Source organism: Neodiprion pinetum, chromosome 2 (assembly GCF_021155775.2).
Source record: "Neodiprion pinetum isolate iyNeoPine1 chromosome 2, iyNeoPine1.2, whole genome shotgun sequence".
NCBI lineage: Eukaryota > Metazoa > Arthropoda > Insecta > Hymenoptera > Diprionidae > Neodiprion > Neodiprion pinetum.
The window spans coordinates 22197339-22216873 of NC_060233.1; the positions used below are offsets into that span (position 1 = coordinate 22197339).

The window sequence follows — 19535 nt, forward strand, 5'->3', positions numbered from 1 at the left end:
TTACCATAGTAGGGTATATTTTTTTTTTTACATCATCAGAAAGTAGAGATTTTAACGAACAAAAAGCCCACCGACTTTTTCGAAAAAGCAGATATTTTGACGTGAGAATTTTCGATTGAAAATTAGGGTGCTTTTTCGATATGAGGTCAAAATAAGGTGAAAAAATAGATATTTTAAATCAAAAAAATCACAGTGTGATTGGAACATAAAAAGGTAAGTTTTCACCAAATTTCGTGAAAAAAAAAATTTTATTGTAAAAGATAAAAATAAAAAACCAAGAACTTGGTTATTTCAATTTTTCACATAAATTTTTAGGTTACGTGAGAAAGTGCAGGCACAAAAGTTGTAGATCTTTTTATTACCTGCAACTTTGCCATTCAACTTTTTTCCATAGGACTTGTAGTTTTGTCGGAAATCGAGATAAACCGTTTCTTACCTTCAAAAACTCACCCCCTACCACTTCCCGACCTCAGATCGCCCGTAATATATTTTTTCTTTTATTTTTGGTATATTCTCTTCCTTTTCAAATGGGTTTCATCCTACTATTATTTTTTTTTCACTTTTTACCATTTTCAAAGGCTTCAGCCCTGGTCTATTTGTCGAAATGGCATAAAGATTATATTCCGTATTGAACTGACCATAATATAAAATGAAAATTATTTGTACCACATTCGTAATGTATTGCATAAATTTTGCTTCACCTGGATGCTTGCAAATTGAATGATACCTTATGGCGGATTCAAACCTTAGAAACTGATATGCATGTATACGTCATGTGTGAAACTCTATTATTACCCCGCAATACCTTATCGGCTATTAATACAGCACAAACTAGCTGACATGGTTGAGTAAAGAGTACTATTCACTTTCAGTATATAATAGTTCATACATATTCGCACGTAGTAAAATTGTGATCAGGTTAGGCGGCGACAAATGCCGAAGTTGTGTAGGGTAATTAATACTCAACTGACGCACGCCGCGTTACGGACATTTGGCGGCGATTCGATATCGTGTATCTTTATTTTGAAGTCTATTATCACAAAGAAACTGTGACCTGAAATTGTTTTAATAATACATAACCTTCTTTTGAAATTGTGTCGAATACATTTAATAATATTCGTAGCAAATTTTCATGAAGACTTTGATCTACAGTGCATTTTCAACTTTGCGATTCTTACTTGATTCATCATAACTGATCATGATGACATTTATTTGCCATCACCAACAAAGAACTGAAAACTTCATCCAGATTTGATTTATGTCTGTTGTTATCATATCGATTTCATCTACTCCTCGTAATTTATTTTATGAACAAAAGTGAATGTTACAAAAAATGGTGAAACACGAAAAATCAGCGTATTCTTATCATCTAAATGAAGAAAGTTTTCTTTTTCCTTTGATTCCAATCTCGAACTTCGGCTCATAAAAAAGTTGTATCAAAACTTCTCACCGTTGATTAAAATATTTTTCAGTTGTCTTGCTGGTCTCGGCCTGGTAGAAAATAGTGCTACAAATGTTGTGGCGGCAATGCTGGTCTCACCATTGATGGTTCGTTATATTCAGGAAAAATATCAATAAAATTATACATTCATGTCTAATGCAACTTTATATTTCTTCAGATAAACAAATTTCTACATCAGATCATCCTTTTTTTCAAGCATTTTCAAATAATTCTCTCATAATTGGCTATTCCTAACCCATATGCAGACCGAGTGAACACTTCAGTTTTTAACCGATTTTACTGACTTTCTGAAGAGGTCTCTTTTTTATTTCATGTGTGATTATACATGAGTGCTTCAAAAGTGTGTGAACAGATAATTTAAAAAGGTCAGAATAGTATCCTAAGTGACCTACAGAATCTCTTCAATATGTTTCTTTACTTATCGTTAGTCTTGCAGAACCCGTGTAATATGGGATTACATATGAATTCGAAAATACCTCTGTGGATACTCATTAAAATAATAACTCATTAAAAACGGTGTTCCACGGTTAGGCTCCTACCGAGATGTCACAATAATGTTTTTGTCCTTCCATTTACTCTCAGGGTCCCGTGATGTCCTTAACTTTCGGGACAATAATAGCCGACAGACACTTGCAGAGCATTGGCTTAAAAAGCTTAATGGTCGGTATATTCGTGTCCATAGTATACGGTTTTATATTTGGTCTTGTTCTGGGAACAACCGAGATGCCATGGGGGTATGGCGACTGGCCAACCGACGAGATGAAAAGCAGGTAAATTTTTACGATTGAACGAATTTATCTAAAGTAAAGTTTAATCCCAATTATGTGAGTTGTACCGTCCAAACAGATGAAATACTAGTTACATTATTACTGCTTGACCGTGGTACAGTCTATTTGAATTGAAAAAACTTTTAACATCCACTATCTGAGCCGACATTTCTCTTAGTCCTCTATGCCACATCAGCATTACTTTTAACTCTTGGTTGTCACACAATCTAAGAATTACGTAATTGTCACAGAAGGTTTATTGGACTCCAGTGTGGAAATGTATGAATTGTTGCGAAAAATGCCAATGTTTTATTACGAAAATTCTTCTTTATATACATGGACACATTTTCTGACAAGTTGCATAGCACTTGAAATGGAATTTCAATTTAAACTTCTCAAAATAAATGGTTGAAAACATGTTTGAAATTTTTTTGACTTCTTTGTGACGGGATAAATGACTGATCAGGATTAGCGGCTATCAATGGCTGCATCCATACCTAGCCGCGATGCTATTACGGCATATTTTGGGTTCGTAACCCATCGCCAGGTTATACGGTAAGAAACTGACTAGTTACAGTTTACCATATGCCGTGTGCAACTGGTAGCGAGAGAGCACCGCTAAAATAATTGCGGTTTTTTGATACCGACACTTTTGAAGAATTACTAGTAATCGGATCTTCTCTCAATTCTTGATCTAGTATTAATGAACGCAGGACAATATGAGCTAAAGGTCCAGTTTAAGTTTACTCTAGGACGGACCTCGATTAAGGAGTAACACCGATGTAAAGACAAAAGAAAAATGGTTTGATGAAAAGGTAATAAGTTGACCACATTTAAGGAAGCTATTAGGCGTATATTTGAGTGCAATACAAAAAATGATGATGAACAAATATTAAAAAATGGCAATAATGGTGCCGTTCTCGCGAATCACGTCATCCATGCAGGATTACATTGATTTAATTTGCTGTTAGGGGGCATCCATTAATCACGTGAGACTCACGATGGGGGGGAAGGGTACTTGAAAATATCACGATTCATCACATGGGGAGAGGGAGGGGTCTCGGGCAATATCACGTGTATTTTTTGGTGCATTTTTTCTAAAAACCCCGAGCATATTTACAGATTTTTATTGGTTTTATCACATTGTTAATCCATGCAGGCAAGTAGTCGATCGGCGAGAAAAATCACGTGATAACGGGCAAGGGTGGGGAGGATTCACCAAAACCTGATGTGTGATCACGGAGGAGGAGGCGGGGGGGGGGGGGGGGGGGGGGGGGGTCTAAAATTGATTATAAAGGCATCACGTGATTAATGGATGCACCCTTAGATGCAGTTGAAAGGAAAAGTGGTATCAACGATCGAGGGACATCCTTTAATGATTATGCTTGCCGGACAATCTCGTTGCAACTCCAGTAAGGTTCCTCGACAGAAGATGGGCTTCTCTGAGAGGAGAAAGTTTCTGGGCCTAAAGATATTGGTTTTCCAAACCACATGTCTTTAAAAAGTAGACACCGGGGCTAGATTGGCCGCAAAAGAAATACCAAGACTCCCTGTGCATGGTTACCTCCAATTTTTCTCAGACTACGTAAAACTAGAAAAAATAGGGCGAAACAATTTTATTTTAATTCATTCAAGACTGTGTAAACGCATCATCAGCTCTCGGTCATTTTTTATATAAGCCGTATATGTCTTGCTTTCTTATTGAAATTTGGAAATTGCACTCAACTCATTTTGTTGATGTAGACTATAGCGATCGTGTTGTCTACGTGTGTGAATTTTGTGCAAAACATTCTAGTGCATGCAGTACCGATACTGAATTCACATGAAAACTGCTTTAACAAACTTCATTAACGGTTGCACCGTTCAGCGCGGCAATATACTTCCCATCCAAACAGTGCAGAATCTCAAAAAATTTCTATGATATAACTTTCATGCTAAGTAAACCGCATAGTTAAAAAGATATCACTCATCTACAAATTCAGATCCAGGATCATTAGTTTGGAAATTTGGATTCTCTTGAAATAGCTACCATTAAAATTTTTAAAGGGTGATAGTTTTATTCTTTAAAATTCTTTAGTGTGTAAGGTGCCATACTCTATTGCTGAGCAGCCTACGATCAACATTCTAATGAGGTTACCCAACAGTCTGATTCTGCAGTTCTCTTTTTTAGAAAAGTTAGCTACTACCTAACAGTTTATTTGCCTATCTACCTAGACGTATCTGAGTCATGACTGTCTATCATAAACCCTACTAATTTTATGATTTGCGGGTTAAAATTAACATTTATTCAATTTGAGTACAAAGTAAGATGACTCTATCAAGCTTCGCGGTTGGATTATGTTTTTCAAGCAATTCCTCCGAATTTGTCTTGACATCAATATGTCATGAAAGAAAGTAACAGATTCCAAGTCCCCAGATTTAAAAAAATGTGCCCGAGTAAGTTAAAGGACGGTCCTCAAACGGGCCATGGATATTAAAAACACGAATCTTTCAAATCAGTTGTGCCTATAGAACCATTTTCAAATCTTTCATCTTAAAATGTGGACGAAGCAGGAATGCGTTAAACATCTTGAGGTTGAGAATAAATTTCCAGCCCCATTTGGCTTGTCAACTGAATATGAGGGTAGAAATTGATCTTCGCATAGTTTACACCTTGTTGCCACTTTTCTTGTAGCGAAGTCATCTGTTAGGTTTTTAATGGCTACTCATTCTGTCAAAAAGAGAAAAGGCTTCTTTGGGGGAACTCTTCGAGATGGTGTATGCATCAAAGAGATCTTTTACTCTTTGGCTATTAACAATACTAAAGTGTCAGAGGTAATATCCGCGAGCTTATCTAAAAAACAACATAAGCTCTCTACGATTCTTACTTCCAACATAGAGCTTGACGAATATTCTGGTTCTGCCCCCCACCCCTCCAGCATAAGTCCTGAACCTGTAATAATCTTCCTGAGAATCCTAACTTTTGGTATTTGAGTCATACCGTTTTCTCCAGAGGCCACTAGAGTTTAAAGTTGTCACCAATCGTGGCTTTGTTGGTGCGTAATACGACGATTCTTTAATGCCTGCATTATATTCAAACTGGTTCCTGCTGGTGAGGTTCCTGGAAAATCTCGCAACATTTTGAGCAGTCTTGAGTCTCTCATTGTCAGTAAAATCCTCCCGAAATAGAGGAGTAGCAACATTGTTGCTCTCGGCGAACCTTCTCACTATAGGATTCAGTGGTGTGGTTACGGCTGATCGCCTTGTCAAGGCCACGTCGTGATGTAAATCACTCACGATTATTGATGCGTCGCTAAAAGAAGTGGAGATTGTTGAAGTTTTTCTATTTCAGATGTTGCATCCTTATTCTCAAAGAGCTACGTTGAAGCTGTTCTAATTTTACCTATTGCGACTCCTCATTGGTTTTTGCAAACTGCGGTAGAATAGTCTTTTTTGATAATGAATAAATCCACTGCGGACTTTATTTCTGGATTCATCGTTTGGGCCTCAAGACAAACAAATAGTTTTCTGGAGCTAGATAATTTTTAGTAAACTTTAGTCGATACTTCTTCGCTTTCCTATACCTTCAGAAATCATGTTCTTTCAACGTTCAATTAACACTTCTTGTTGTATAGGGCCTATTGGGTCTTTCCTCGATAAGACTTCACCTAGTAAAGTTGAAATACCTAGCTCGAGGTAGGATATCTCTGCCGATACATTTGTTTAATAGTGCACTTGTTATTGTAGCATCCTTTGCATCGCTTATCCGCATCCTCGTCTGTGTTGCTCGTTAACCCTTTCGCTACGGACGCATTCTACGTCGCGCCGTCCCCGCTGACCGAGCAGTCGCGGCAAGCGTCCGTACTTGCGGAACAACTGCAAGCGCCCGTCAGACGCACAATACCAGGCTATCTTACGCAGAGCGAGTGCAGTCGCTCGTAAATAAAATGCTTAAAAAATTATAACATAACGTTCGGTTACCATGGTCACCGTTCGTACATAACGAGCGTCAAATGTTGGGTTACCATGGTCACCGCTCGTACAGAGCGAGCGGTAGGCGTTGGGTGACTATAGTCACCAATCGGACAGAGCGAGCGTCGGGCGTTGGGTGATCATAGTCACCGATCGGGCCGAAAGGGTTAATATTGACAAACTCAAATAGGTATCACTGTAAAACGCATAAAAATTTTACATAACTTACAACATGGTATTTTTCCTCATCCTGAGACAGGGTTGGTTAATCTGGTGAGAATTCGAAGCTTAATACTATTCACGAACATGATCACTTATTCTCGAGACTCTGTCGATAATGAAGGATCCGTAATAATAGCTGGACTACTGTAACGTCCCATTTTTGCGTCAACCGCAGCTGTCTGGAACGGATGACGTCCTTTTTTTTGAGCGGAAATATTTGTCTCGTTTGGATGTAGAAACATCTCTACGTTCAATCGTATTACTTATATTGCTCCAGGTTGCGAAGATGGGAGGACAAATTGGTCATGGGGTGTCTCAGACTGAAGATAGAGATTAGACGTATACCGCTTCCAATAAAGTGTAACCGTGTCTCTTTCTATGAACTAAGGCGTTCTTCGGGTTATACGCCCGTAACCCGAAATGACGCGTGCACGCACGCGCGCGTCTGTGTGTGTATGTGCGAATGGGTATATATGTGTGGATGATGTGCAATTCTCTCGAGAAACTCCTGCGAGGTCGCACTGATCGAGACCAACGCTCGGTTCGGGTTTGCAGATCAACGCGTGGGAGGGACGTGATCGGTCGATACCAACTCTTATCAACGTGCAAGCTTGTGGTGGCGGAGAGTCGCTCTCGTGGTTTGATTAGTGAACGCTTTATACAAATTCCCAGGTATCGCGAGTGTCGTCGCACTGAAAGCCCTAAGCACCTGAATACAATTTGTTAAGCCGAGTGACCGAACCCGACCAACCATTATGACCCACCATGCAATTATGACAATGTGATGGCCGGCCGTTATCTAGGTCTTTTGTGGGTACGGTTGGCATCAAACCTCCAAAGATCACTAAAACAGTTGCTCTGACGATGCGTAATGAATGGATAAGGCCTACACTAGAGTTCTTCAAAAAAAAAAAAAAAATTTTGGATTTTTCCTAACGCTACCCGATAAAATGCCTGTTTGGGACCTGAAAAATAATCTCAAAATTTGAGCCACGTAGCTTATGCGTAAGCACTAGCGCAATTGATTGTTCGTTTTTTTTTCACTTTTTCCTAAAAATCTCCCAAAATATAACATATATGACAAAAAGTTTTGGGACATCTTTTATGTGAAATTCAATTTACCGTTAAAAAAGTCTCTTGTGATTTTTTCATATATTGCGTATTTATCAAAATATTTACAAAATGCACAATTACAACTTCAAATATTGACTTTTCTTTTCCAAAACAATTTTTTTTTGTCAATTCAGAGTCAATCAACAAGAGGGATTCGATATGAAATTATTTTTTTTATTGAGAGTCGAAAATTAATATATGAGATCTGAAGATTAAAAAAAAAAAATTGTTTTGGAAGAGAGAAGTCAACATTTGAAGTCATAATTTTGCATTTTGTAAATATCTCGATAAATACGCAATATATGAAAAAATTACAAGAGACTTTTTTCACGGTGGATTGAATTTCATAGGAAAGATCTTCTTAGACTTTTTGTCAAATATGTTATATTTTGGGAGATTTTTAAAAAAAAGTGAAAAAAAAAACGAAAAATCAATTGCGCCAGTTCTTACGCATAAGCTACGTGGCTCAAATTTTAAGAGGTTATTTTTAGGTCCTAAACAGGCATTTTATCGGGTAGCTTTAAGAAGAAACCAAATTTTTTTTTTAAACACTAGTCTACACCTTGGTGTCGTATATGTATAAGTGGAGACAAGTCGTCTGTGCACTGTAATAGTGCATACCCATGAGTACTCTTGTAGTTATATAAAAATATAACACAAAGTTAGTTTTATATTTAACATCGTGACTGTAGCGGAGCATTACGAAAATGAACGAAAAATATAAGTGCGAAAACACATAAGTAATGAAAGTAATCATGAACAAATTGTAAACGGATGGTTGTATAAATCAAAAACGAATAAATGTAGCTTGATATCGGCGCCAACTACCGATGTAATAAAGTGAAATAGATAAAAACAAGTGTAAGTCATATGTGCTAATAAAACGATAGGTAGTTATTAGATTTATTAATTGACATTTGCGAGAGAAGCACTAAGAAATAATGAGAATCTCTATTGAGAATAAAGGCATGGAGTAATGAAATCAAATGTTCGATAGAAGAATTATAATGTGAGAACAAATCAGCTGAGAAGCCTAACCTCATTGTTTGGATCGGCGGATTAGCACGAATGCCCAACCGAAACTTCGGCATCGGCTACCTTCGGCCGCATCTTTAGCTTCGGCTAAAGATCAGCCGAGGGTTTGGCCAAAGCTGAAATTTTTTGTCAGCCGTCGAAAACAGACGAACTTGTAAAACGCGCGCGAATTGCGTGCCAAGTTAGGTACTGTTATCTTATTTCGTTTCAATAGAAAAATAAATATATAAATCTTACTGATTACTTTTTCTATTACTACTATCATGCATAATACCAAATAATTCCCACACGATTTACATCGATATTATTATGGTGTTTATCCAATATTACAGAATTTCTTACTAAAGTCAAACCTTTAGCTTCAGCTTCGGTTTCGGCCGAAGGTTACGGCTAGGGCCGAACAATCGGCTTCGGCCAAAATCTTCGGTTGGATAGTAATTAGCACCTGCAAAAAAAAGTGCGGAATGAGAGTTTTCTACTGTCGGGCCCGCGCCTGTTTATATGCCGATATGGCGTATTCCTCTCTTTGTCAGCATGCTAAATTTAGCTCCAGGTGTGCTATAGTTATCGTCGAAACTTCTTTTGTATTCCCGGCTTTCTCACGCTTCTTTATTCTAATCCTATTTGGTATTTCGGCCCACGTGCTTATTTAAATAGTTTTCATTCGTTATCGTGTACTTGGTATCTAATGTATCGGTGCTGCAGTAGGCTAAGCCATACGCTGGTCTTGACTGGAGGATTGCTATTATCACAAGAGCTGGATGACGACTGGAAGGAATATGTTGATATCATTCTAGTTGTCGACTGTTTGTTGATTAATTTGAGAGAGTAAGGATATCATAATGCTTGATATGTTTCGGGTGCTACACCTTGATAAAGAATCTGAACTTAATTTCTGCGGTCACAACCTCCCTTGTCTCGGCCTGTCAACCAAGTACTATCTTATACGCGAACGACACTCGTCATTACCTCTGCTATAAGATCGGCTGTGATAGCCAGGTGGGGTACGGTGATGCGAAGGTCGCTTTACAGATCCCGTAGATCACCACAAGTACTGCTTGTCCGTACAAAAAGCGATTTATGATCTATCGTTTTTACTTCACGCATTTATCGTTGGCGGAAGGCAACAATGCTGAATGTTCTTTTCTGACCTTCATGTTTTCCGTGAATAGAAAAATTTTTTTCGCTTGTGATGACAACTTTTACTCGCACTCGAACTCAAAATACAAACACGGCCATCTACTTACAACAATTCTGCAAGAAAGAGGAAATTCGTGACACCGTAATCACGTTCCTGTGAACAGGACTGCACAGAAGAACTTACCAGTGATGTGGCATTGAGTGATTTTTAATAACGACTGGTTGCAGCTGGTCGCTGCTACTGGACGCATGCGATTGGTCATCTATTTTCGCAGACGCAATTTGATTGGGCCCGAGACCAACTGTTGGTAACCCAGTGAGATAAATAAAAATCAGCTATCAGGAAGTAGTGCGGCTCGAGTAGTATATGGCGTTAGAAGTTTTCTCAATTTAAATAGATTGTGACAGGACCAATCAAGAAAAAAGTTACTACCATTTAATCTGAAGGATGGGACGACGTCAATTACCTTCATTAACTATGATACCCGTTATGAACTTTTTCACGGTTCAGAGGCAACTACAGATCCCTGTGGATGGGTGTACTATGGGCGTTACCATCAGGTACTGGGGTTGCTGTAGCACTTCTCCAAGGCAGCAACGGACCTTTGATCGGTGTTGCCATTTCTGCCTCCTTGTTACCGCCGGTTGTGAATTGCGTAAGTTTTCCTACGCCTTATGTTTCTTATCAACCGTTTGGTAGACTTAATATTCCAACATCGTAGCGTGTCAAACGTTGTTATAACTGATTATGATCTATACAGGGTGTCCCTAAATTGAGGGACACGGACCAGCGAGCGTGATACCTGACTGAAATGCAACCGAGAATTTCTTTACCGGAAGCTCGTCCGACGCATAGTTTTTGAATTATAAGCGATAGCGTTAGGCCAATCAGAGTGCACCATTTCATCTGGATTTGCCGCCACGGAAATTGCTGTTTTGTCCGTCTGGGTGAATTATTATTATTCGGTTACAAATTAAATATCGGCACCTCCCCTCTCTCGCTGTTGAACCCCTTCTCGAGCGCTCACCTCGGTATTGTTGCCGCGGCACACGCTGCCGGCCGCACACCCACGGACGCACACTCGTGTGTGTGAAACATAAGCGAATACCCAGCTACACAATACTACGAAACACACATCTACGAGTGAAAATAAAAATAAATCTCCAAATAAATCTAAGGATTCAAGATTTAATGTTATAAAACACTTCCAATCATCGATGTATGCATAAAACTAGAGATTTTAGATGATTGATATGCCGTTCGGGTTCATAATTAGTCATTCAATCAATCTGAATTATGCTTTCCGAACATTTTTTGTGTCTTTGCAACATAACTTTTCCACTAGTTTGAAATTCATCATTGACATCCGATTTTTCAATAATGCGAGGGAACAACAACTCGCTGAATTGACGTGTCAATAGGTTTGTAAATCAATTACGATTCACCTGAGTTAACACAAAATAACTGAATAAATGAGAATTCACTGACTCACTAAAAATGATAACTGAAATCTGGAGAATTATTTGAGATTTAACTGAATTAGGAAGAGTTGTAATAAGTCAAGTTACTTTGAATAACTTTAGATTCGTGCCAAAATTTTATGTTTAGAGAGAAAAATAATTAAATTCAAATAAAAAAGTAATTTTAAATCAAGAAGAAGGAAATTCCCAAATACCTGAATTCAAATGAAGCAATTTCAATTTAATAAATCTATCTGAATTTGAAGAAAAATAATTATTATTATTTGGAATAGAAAAATGAAGTCGAACTACATGAATAAATTCAATCAATTCAACTCAAAAAAATATGGTTTCATTCAAATTCCCAGTTATTTCCTCGTCGATTCAATGTGGGTCTGGAGTGGCAAGTAACGTTGAAATTGTTGAGATCAATGCTAGTGATGGACACTTATCTGAGAATAATCGATGTATCGATTAATCGATTTCAACAAAGTGATCGGACATGGCTCGATGAAATTAGTAAAAATTAATCAATTTGGTAAATTTCTGCGTGTAGTCTTAATATCAGAAGAGATATTTCGATAATTCATAGTCTTATTCAAAATATTTTTGAGTTTGACAAATTTTGAGTAATTGTTACTTAAATCACATACATCGATACTGTATTGCATCGTTCGTGTTAGTAAACAAGCGGCTCCAGACCCACATTGAATCGACGAGGAAATAACTGGGAATTTGAATGACACCATATTTTTTTGAGTTGAATTAATTGAATTTATTCATGTAGTTCGACTTCATTTTTCTATTCCAAATAATAATAATTATTTTTCTTCAAATTCAGATAGATTTATTAAATTGAAATTGCTTCATTTGAATTCAGGTATTTGGGAATTTCCTTCTTCTTGATTTAAAATTACTTTTTTATTTGAATTTAATTATTTTTCTCTCTAAACATAAAATTTAGGCACGAATCTAAAGTTATTCAAAGTAACTTGACTTATTACAACTCTTCCTAATTCAGTTAAATCTCAAATAATTCTCCAGATTTCAGTTATCATTTTTAGTGAGTCAGTGAATTCTCATTTATTCAGTTATTTTGTGTTAACTCAGGTGAATCGTAAGTGATTTACAAACCTATTGACACGTCATTTCAGCGAGTTGTTGTTCCCTCGCATTATTGAAAAATCGGATGTCAATGATGAATTTCAAACTAGTGGAAAAGTTATGTTGCAAAGACACAAAAAATGTTCGGAAAGCATAATTCAGATTGATTGAATGACTAATTATGAACCCTAACGGCATATCAATTATCTAAAATCTCTAGTTTTATGCATACATCGATGATTGGAAGTGTTTTATAACATTAAATCTTAAATCCGCTGATTTATTTGGAGATTTATTTTTATTTTCACTCGTAGATGTGTGTTTCGTAGTATTGTGTAGCTGGGCATTCGCTTATTTTCACACACACGAGTGTGCGTCCGTGGGTGTGCGGCCGGCAGCGTGTGCCGCGGCAACAATACCGAGGTCAGCGCTCGAGAAGGGGTACAACAGCGAGTGAGGGGAGGTGCTGATATTTAATTTGTAACCGAATAATAATAATTCACCCAGCCGAACAAAACAGCAATTTCCGTGGCGGCAAATCCAGATGAAATGGTGCACTCTGATTGGCCTAACGCTATCGCTTATAATTCAAAAACTATGCGTCGGACGAGCTTCCGGTAAAGAAATTCTCGGTTGCATTTCAGTCAGGTATCACGCTCGCTGGTCCGTGTCCCTCAATTTAGGGACACCCTGTATATGGTGTCCCGTAACAGTAGCATAGCAAGGGGGGGTCTACACGCAGATTCCTGGTAGCGACACTTACTGACATTCTCCCCAGACTCAAACCCATTTCCGCTCCGCGCACCCCAGACGCAAACCCTCGAAAGTTACCCCCACTCTCGTCAGATAAAACGTGCTCTGCCGTACCGACTCGAGGTCAAAAACATGCATCCTTACCGACAGTCGTATCGGTCTACGGTGAAAATCGCACTGCTTTGCCGGCAATTCTTATCGATCGAGGGTCCAAATCGTGCTGTTTTACCGACAATCTTACCGACCGAAGGTCAAAGTCTGTAGTGCTCGCCTGCCAACGGGAGAAGGCGCAGCGGGGGCGAGAACTTGTTTACCGTCCCGCATTCTTTTCCCACGATAGGACTGCTGATGTGTAACATTAACCACTCCAAATTCCTTTCCCAGGGTAGGACTGCTGATGTGTAACATCAACCACCTCACATTCCTTTCCCACGTTATCAACCACGTGACATTCCAAAATTAATAGTTCGAAGAATTGTTTTTTATCCACTGGGATATCGCTGATGTGTAACATCAACCACCCCCACATTCCTTTCCCACGTTATCAACCACGCGACATTCCAAAATTAATGGTTCTGAGAATTGTTTTTCACTTATTCGGATGTCGGTTTGATATCAACCACGTGACATTTTTTGGCTTGTAACTGCCGTGTGAACTCAACGATGAATTTTGAACGGGTTCAGTCAAGACCAGAATGCAAGGTGGACCGATAGCCGCGGTACATTCAGAGCCATGGATCTGCGGTGTTGGGTTACTATCGCTCTGGGAATGCTAGAGGGTGCGCACGCATACACGAACGTAAATCTGTAACATCTTACCAGGTCCACCGTTCGTATGAAATAGGTTAGCACGTGAAACTTGTACATCAGTCAGACTGCTATTCTTGTGAGACGAAAACCTTAGAATCATCATGATACGTAATAACGAATTTACCGACGAAGAAGTAATTATCGGATTTAGCAACGTGACATCAGAGTTTTCGCTACAAGATCTTCGGTGGCTCGTTGAGTGTGTCCGGAGAGCTCGTGTGCAACCGCACAGACTACACAGGATATATTTTCAGAACAAAACGTTGATCCTGACTTTTCAAAAATGGCAAAACGAAGTAATTGCAGTGTTATCGGACACTGAACCGGGTGACGATGAAGGCGAAGCCGATTTGATCGAGTGTCGTCAGATCAACGAGGAGTAAGAAAGAAACCGAACCGTACACATCTAATGTTACCCACACAATCGAAGACACATCATTTCGGTAGCTTCTAGAAGTTTTTCGAGGATTCTGTGTGGGAGGAATACGGCTACAAAAGTCTGAATTTCAGGTCAGAAAGACAGTCTTGCATCTTCAGTCTGACGTTTGATGCGATGTTAAAGTGTACCGACATCGAGCTCGAGCTTCTCACCGACATAGATATAAAGCAGAACTAAAACAGCGTATCGATCTGTTCTTAAAAAATATTCACGACTTGAAAACCGTTATTAACCAGAAGTCAGAACTCAACAAAGTGACAAAAAAGTTAGCAAATCTAAATTTATCAAGAAACACATAACTACTGAACATTAAAAAAAAAAAAGAATAGATTTCACAAAACTCAACAAAGTTGCAAGCATGAACGAATTTGTGTCGACGAAGAAATTGAGGGAGCTGGAAATTTTTCAAAATCTATAAAGTCACCAACATTCGGCGAGTCCAAACTAGGTTCGAGCAGCGTGTCGTCACAGACCTGAACACCGAATTCAGCGTGTTCTTACCGGCACGGATTGTGCGACTGCTGAACGAGGACGAGACCCAATATCAGAAATTGCTGCAGACGATGGAGTAGGAGCGGTTGTTCTTGCAGTATCTGGACGGTCGCTACGGTCAAATTGAATTCAAAGATGCGTCGACTCTCGCTTAATTTGTACACCGTACCTGGACAACGTGTGCAGCGTCTCCAATTATTCTACGTTGCATAACCTTTAAGAAAATTGTATACATTGTTTGACAGAGCTTTTTATTTTATACCATTTTATTTTATACCATTTAATGGTACGACGTTCTGTATTGAATAAAAAAATATATGTATTTATCACTCAGCGCTAAACCATCCTGTCCACCTTAATCTCAACAAATTGTTAGTAACAGCAATTCGGACTTTCTATTTTATACCATTTAATAGTACGACGTTCAATATTGAATAAAAAAATATATGTATTTATCACTCAGCGCCAAACTATCCTGTCCACCTTAAACTCAACAAATTGTTGGTAACAGCAATTCGAATCGACTTTTACAATCTGAGAAAGTGCTATTTTGAACACCGATGAGCAAAGACGAAGGTTTTCTAAGCTACGTTTTGAACCTCGTAACTGTAACGTGAACAGTACGATGAGATTTCAGCGGACTCAGTCAAGGACAGAGTGCAAGGTCGACCAACATCTGAGTTAGCGTACGTTTAAAGCCGCAGGTCCTACGGAGTTGGGTTACTATCGCTCTTGGAATGCAAAACATGATGACGTTGGTGTACAGATTAGTCCAGAATGAGATGCAAGGTTGAGGCGCAGTTGAGATTTCGTTTGACAAGTTTTTATTAATTTTATAAAAAAAGTATTAAATATAATATATAGATATATATTCGGTTTCTCAACATAATTTTGCGAAAGGTTTCAACGATCGGAGAAAAGACGAGAATTATCACAACGATTGGACTCTTGAAAGTGCTGGCGGAAAAATTCAAACGTCTTCAGAAAACGGATGGAGGTACGCGGTCGACCAAAATAATACTTGGAATCGTCGAGTTTCGACTTGACTTTGAGCTGCCCGCGGTCAAAGGATTTCGGTGCCACGTCGAATTCTGGAAGTTTCTGAAATTCGGAATTAAAAACGGTTGGTATTGATAATAAAAAAATATTTTATTGGAAAAAAGTTAAACTAGTGAGTACGAGAGAGAATCAAAATACGATGTCGTTCAAGAATCTGTTCTATGCGACGTTGAATTCTGGAAGTTTCTGAAATTAACTCTTAACTAACAGGATAGAGGTTCTGAATTGAAAACGGATCGTGAAACAATGACTATAAGATATGGTATTTATTTAATGAAATTGAGAATCTGTTTCGTGGAGCGAGATGTCCCCTGATTCGTCGTAACTTAAATGTATTAAAATATTATCGAAGACAAAAAAGGTCTGTACGTTGTGTGACTATAATGATCTGGTACTTATCTAAAGAAATTAAAAATCTGTTTCGTAACTTGAATGTTGTGACGTGGATTTTTCCCGCTCCTCGGTCACTCGGAGAAAATGACCGAGAACTTACCGCGTGCACAATAATTTGGCGTCCACGATGTACCCTGGATCTAAAACAATATCGCGAAGTTTTGTTGGGCGCCTGGCGTGATTAACACGCCTCGAAATCATTAATGCGCTATTCCTCGGGCATATCCTCGATAGCTCAGTACCGTGGAGAGGGGAGGGGTAATTTTTAGAGAGAGAGAGAGACACTCGAAATGCACACGCTACTTAACAGAAGTCAAATAAAATCTCATATTTCCCAATAGCGGTGATACAAAACAAAAAAAAGATAATTCAAAAGTCGCTCATCGCGAGTCTAAAATTAAACAGAAAATTACACGTAACCTACTCTATTTCTTACTGTGCCGCCGGCTCCGGACTTGGCGGCAAGTTGAATACATTGGGAACCATGATCTGGGGAAGAAAAAAAAGGGTATATTCAGAAAATTTGAAGATGTTTCAGTAGTTGAAAAATGTTCAGGTGAGAAACGAATTCGGAAGCTATTGAGCTGAGTTTGGAGATTTGTGAGTAGTTGTAAATGTTTTTAAAATCACTTGAAGTTTCCTAAATAGTTTGAAATATATCTAATTTTTTGAACAAAAGAAGTGAAGGAGTGTAATAAATTGAAAAAAATTTACTTCAGGTAGCAATTTGTATAAGGACTTACCGTTTCTTTTCTGGCAAAGTATATATTCGAAGACGCAAGACACTTTACACCACTTGAGTTTGACTGCCAATGAGCTGGTCCAGGACTTGCAGTCTTATATAATGAACCCTTGTGTTTATGTTTTGCAAACGTAAAAAATGTGATATCGTAGGGTGGTCCCCATGTTCACCGAATTTCGTTATCTCGATTCATGTAATTGTTCTGGTGCGTACCGCTCCACGCACCCGGACAGTCTCGCGCGTTGGGCGAATCGTCATTATTAACAGCAGAAATTCAAAAATGGAGAAAAGTCGGAAGTCAAAATATTCGGCTTCTCAACAGAATTTTCCGTAACGGTCGTACTTAGTTATATGATAGATGTTTGACTCACTTTCAGATCAGAACTCACATACTTTCCGATATTCGTTAATCTGTCAGGTTACGATTCGCATTTTCTGACTAAAGCATTGGAACCTAAATTGACGGTCAAATTACTTACCAAGCAAAACTACGTTATTCATCATCGCGTTTGAAAACAATTTTTAGAGTTAGGTTCAAACTTAGTCAAAATTCATCGAGTTCTCAAGTTCAGACAAGCAGCGTGGCTTAAAAAATACATAGATTTAAATACAGATTTGAGACAAAAATCAAACATTGAATTCGCGAAAAATTTTTATAGATCAATGAACAACGCTGTTTTTTTTTGGTAAGACAATGGAGAACGTTTGGAAATACAGAGATGTTAGATTGATCACGAAATGAGGTGGAAGGTATGGTGCTGGAGCTACTATAGCCAAACCAAATTTCCACAGCTGTACATTTACTGTACATTCTTCAATGAAAATATGATAACAGTTGAAACATGTAAAAACGAGAGTCAAACTCAGCAAACCAATATATGTAGGCTTCTCCATTTAAGATCTTTCAAAATCCTTTATTCACAATTTCCATTATAATTACGTTGAAACGAAATTTGAACATCAGACAAAATTAATGTATACCGACGCGGGTAGTTTAATATACCACTTCACCGCCCCCGATATTTGGGAATTTTGATCTAGAGACATAGGAAACTTCATACCATCATACCGTAGCACTGAGCTGAAATGCGAATACGAGCTGATCGCGTTAGGATGGTTGTTGTCGGCTGGGAACAGAGCTGCGGTGACCGACCAAAGAAAGCAGTAAGAGTCGTTGTTACGTATGATGACGACAGCCTTCTTATGTTGAATATCCTTAGAGAATGGTATGCATGTGAACACACCTCCTCGTACTAGTACGTACTTGTTAATATTCACAATCAAATTGATTATTTCGATCAACGGTCAACCAGAGTCTTTTTCTCGGAAATTTACCACTTTGGACAATACTTCTGGTATTTTGAGTTCCAAATCGAAACCATTTTCGAATTTCTGTCGGTGAAGATTTCTTAGATAAAATCTTGGGCGCCGTCTCCATGATTTTTATTGATTTTCAAGCAATTTTCAGAATCATTATTTGTTTTTCCTTCTTTCAATCGCACATACTTGACAAAGCTATCGTTACAAGATTTGCTTTAGAAGAACTGCTCTACGCTGACACGGTCCCTTTTGTGGACAAGCAACAACAGCCTGAATCACGCATTGTCGGAAATTCGCGGACAACCGTATGCAATATTCTTTGATAGAAATTTCTAGATATTTCTCGAACGAACCTGCAGCGCGTGTAAGATGGCGAGGCAGTTCTTGGAACTTGGCGAAGAAGTTTCGCATGCCTCATGTACGAGAGAGAGCTGCGATAGTGAACTAATCGCTAGAGTTATACATGGAACTGTGATAGGCTTAGTAGACATCGTTCTGCAGGAGCGTTACGGGGATGTTTTACTTTGCCCACGGTGTCAGTTTCACGATTTCGAGGCCTACGCACTAGTGCAGGAGGATATATCCTGCAAACGTAACCGACAAATGGATTTCGAGGTCTACGCACTAGTGCCAATTGCCCAACGCGCGAGACTGTCCGGGTGCGTGGAGCGGTACGCACCAGAACAATTACATGAATCGAGATAACGAAATTCGGTGAACATGGGGACCACCCTACGATATCACATTTTTTACGTTTGCAAAACATAAACACAAGGGTTCATTATATAAGACTGCAAGTCCTGGACCAGCTCATTGGCAGTCAAACTCAAGTGGTGTAAAGTGTCTTGCGTCTTCGAATATATACTTTGCCAGAAAAGAAACGGTAAGTCCTTATACAAATTGCTACCTGAAGTAAATTTTTTTCAATTTATTACACTCCTTCACTTCTTTTGTTCAAAAAATTAGATATATTTCAAACTATTTAGGAAACTTCAAGTGATTTTAAAAACATTTACAACTACTCACAAATCTCCAAACTCAGCTCAATAGCTTCCGAATTCGTTTCTCACCTGAACATTTTTCAACTACTGAAACATCTTCAAATTTTCTGAATATACCCTTTTTTTTCTTCCCCAGATCATGGTTCCCAATGTATTCAACTTGCCGCCAAGTCCGGAGCCGGCGGCACAGTAAGAAATAGAGTAGGTTACGTGTAATTTTCTGTTTAATTTTAGACTCGCGATGAGCGACTTTTGAATTATCTTTTTTTTG

General features: G+C 38.5%; 1 protein-coding gene across 1 annotated transcript in view; it reads left to right on the forward strand.

Moving 5' to 3' along the window:
- The window catches only part of LOC124211484 (uncharacterized), a 66466-nt gene that overhangs the window by 21960 nt on the left and 24971 nt on the right, over positions 1-19535 (forward strand). The window contains exons 6-8 of the mRNA XM_046610576.1: positions 1473-1548; positions 2045-2232; positions 10202-10346. Coding sequence (XP_046466532.1) covers positions 1473-1548; positions 2045-2232; positions 10202-10346 — 409 coding nt within the window. The remainder of the gene's footprint in view (positions 1-1472; positions 1549-2044; positions 2233-10201; positions 10347-19535) is intronic.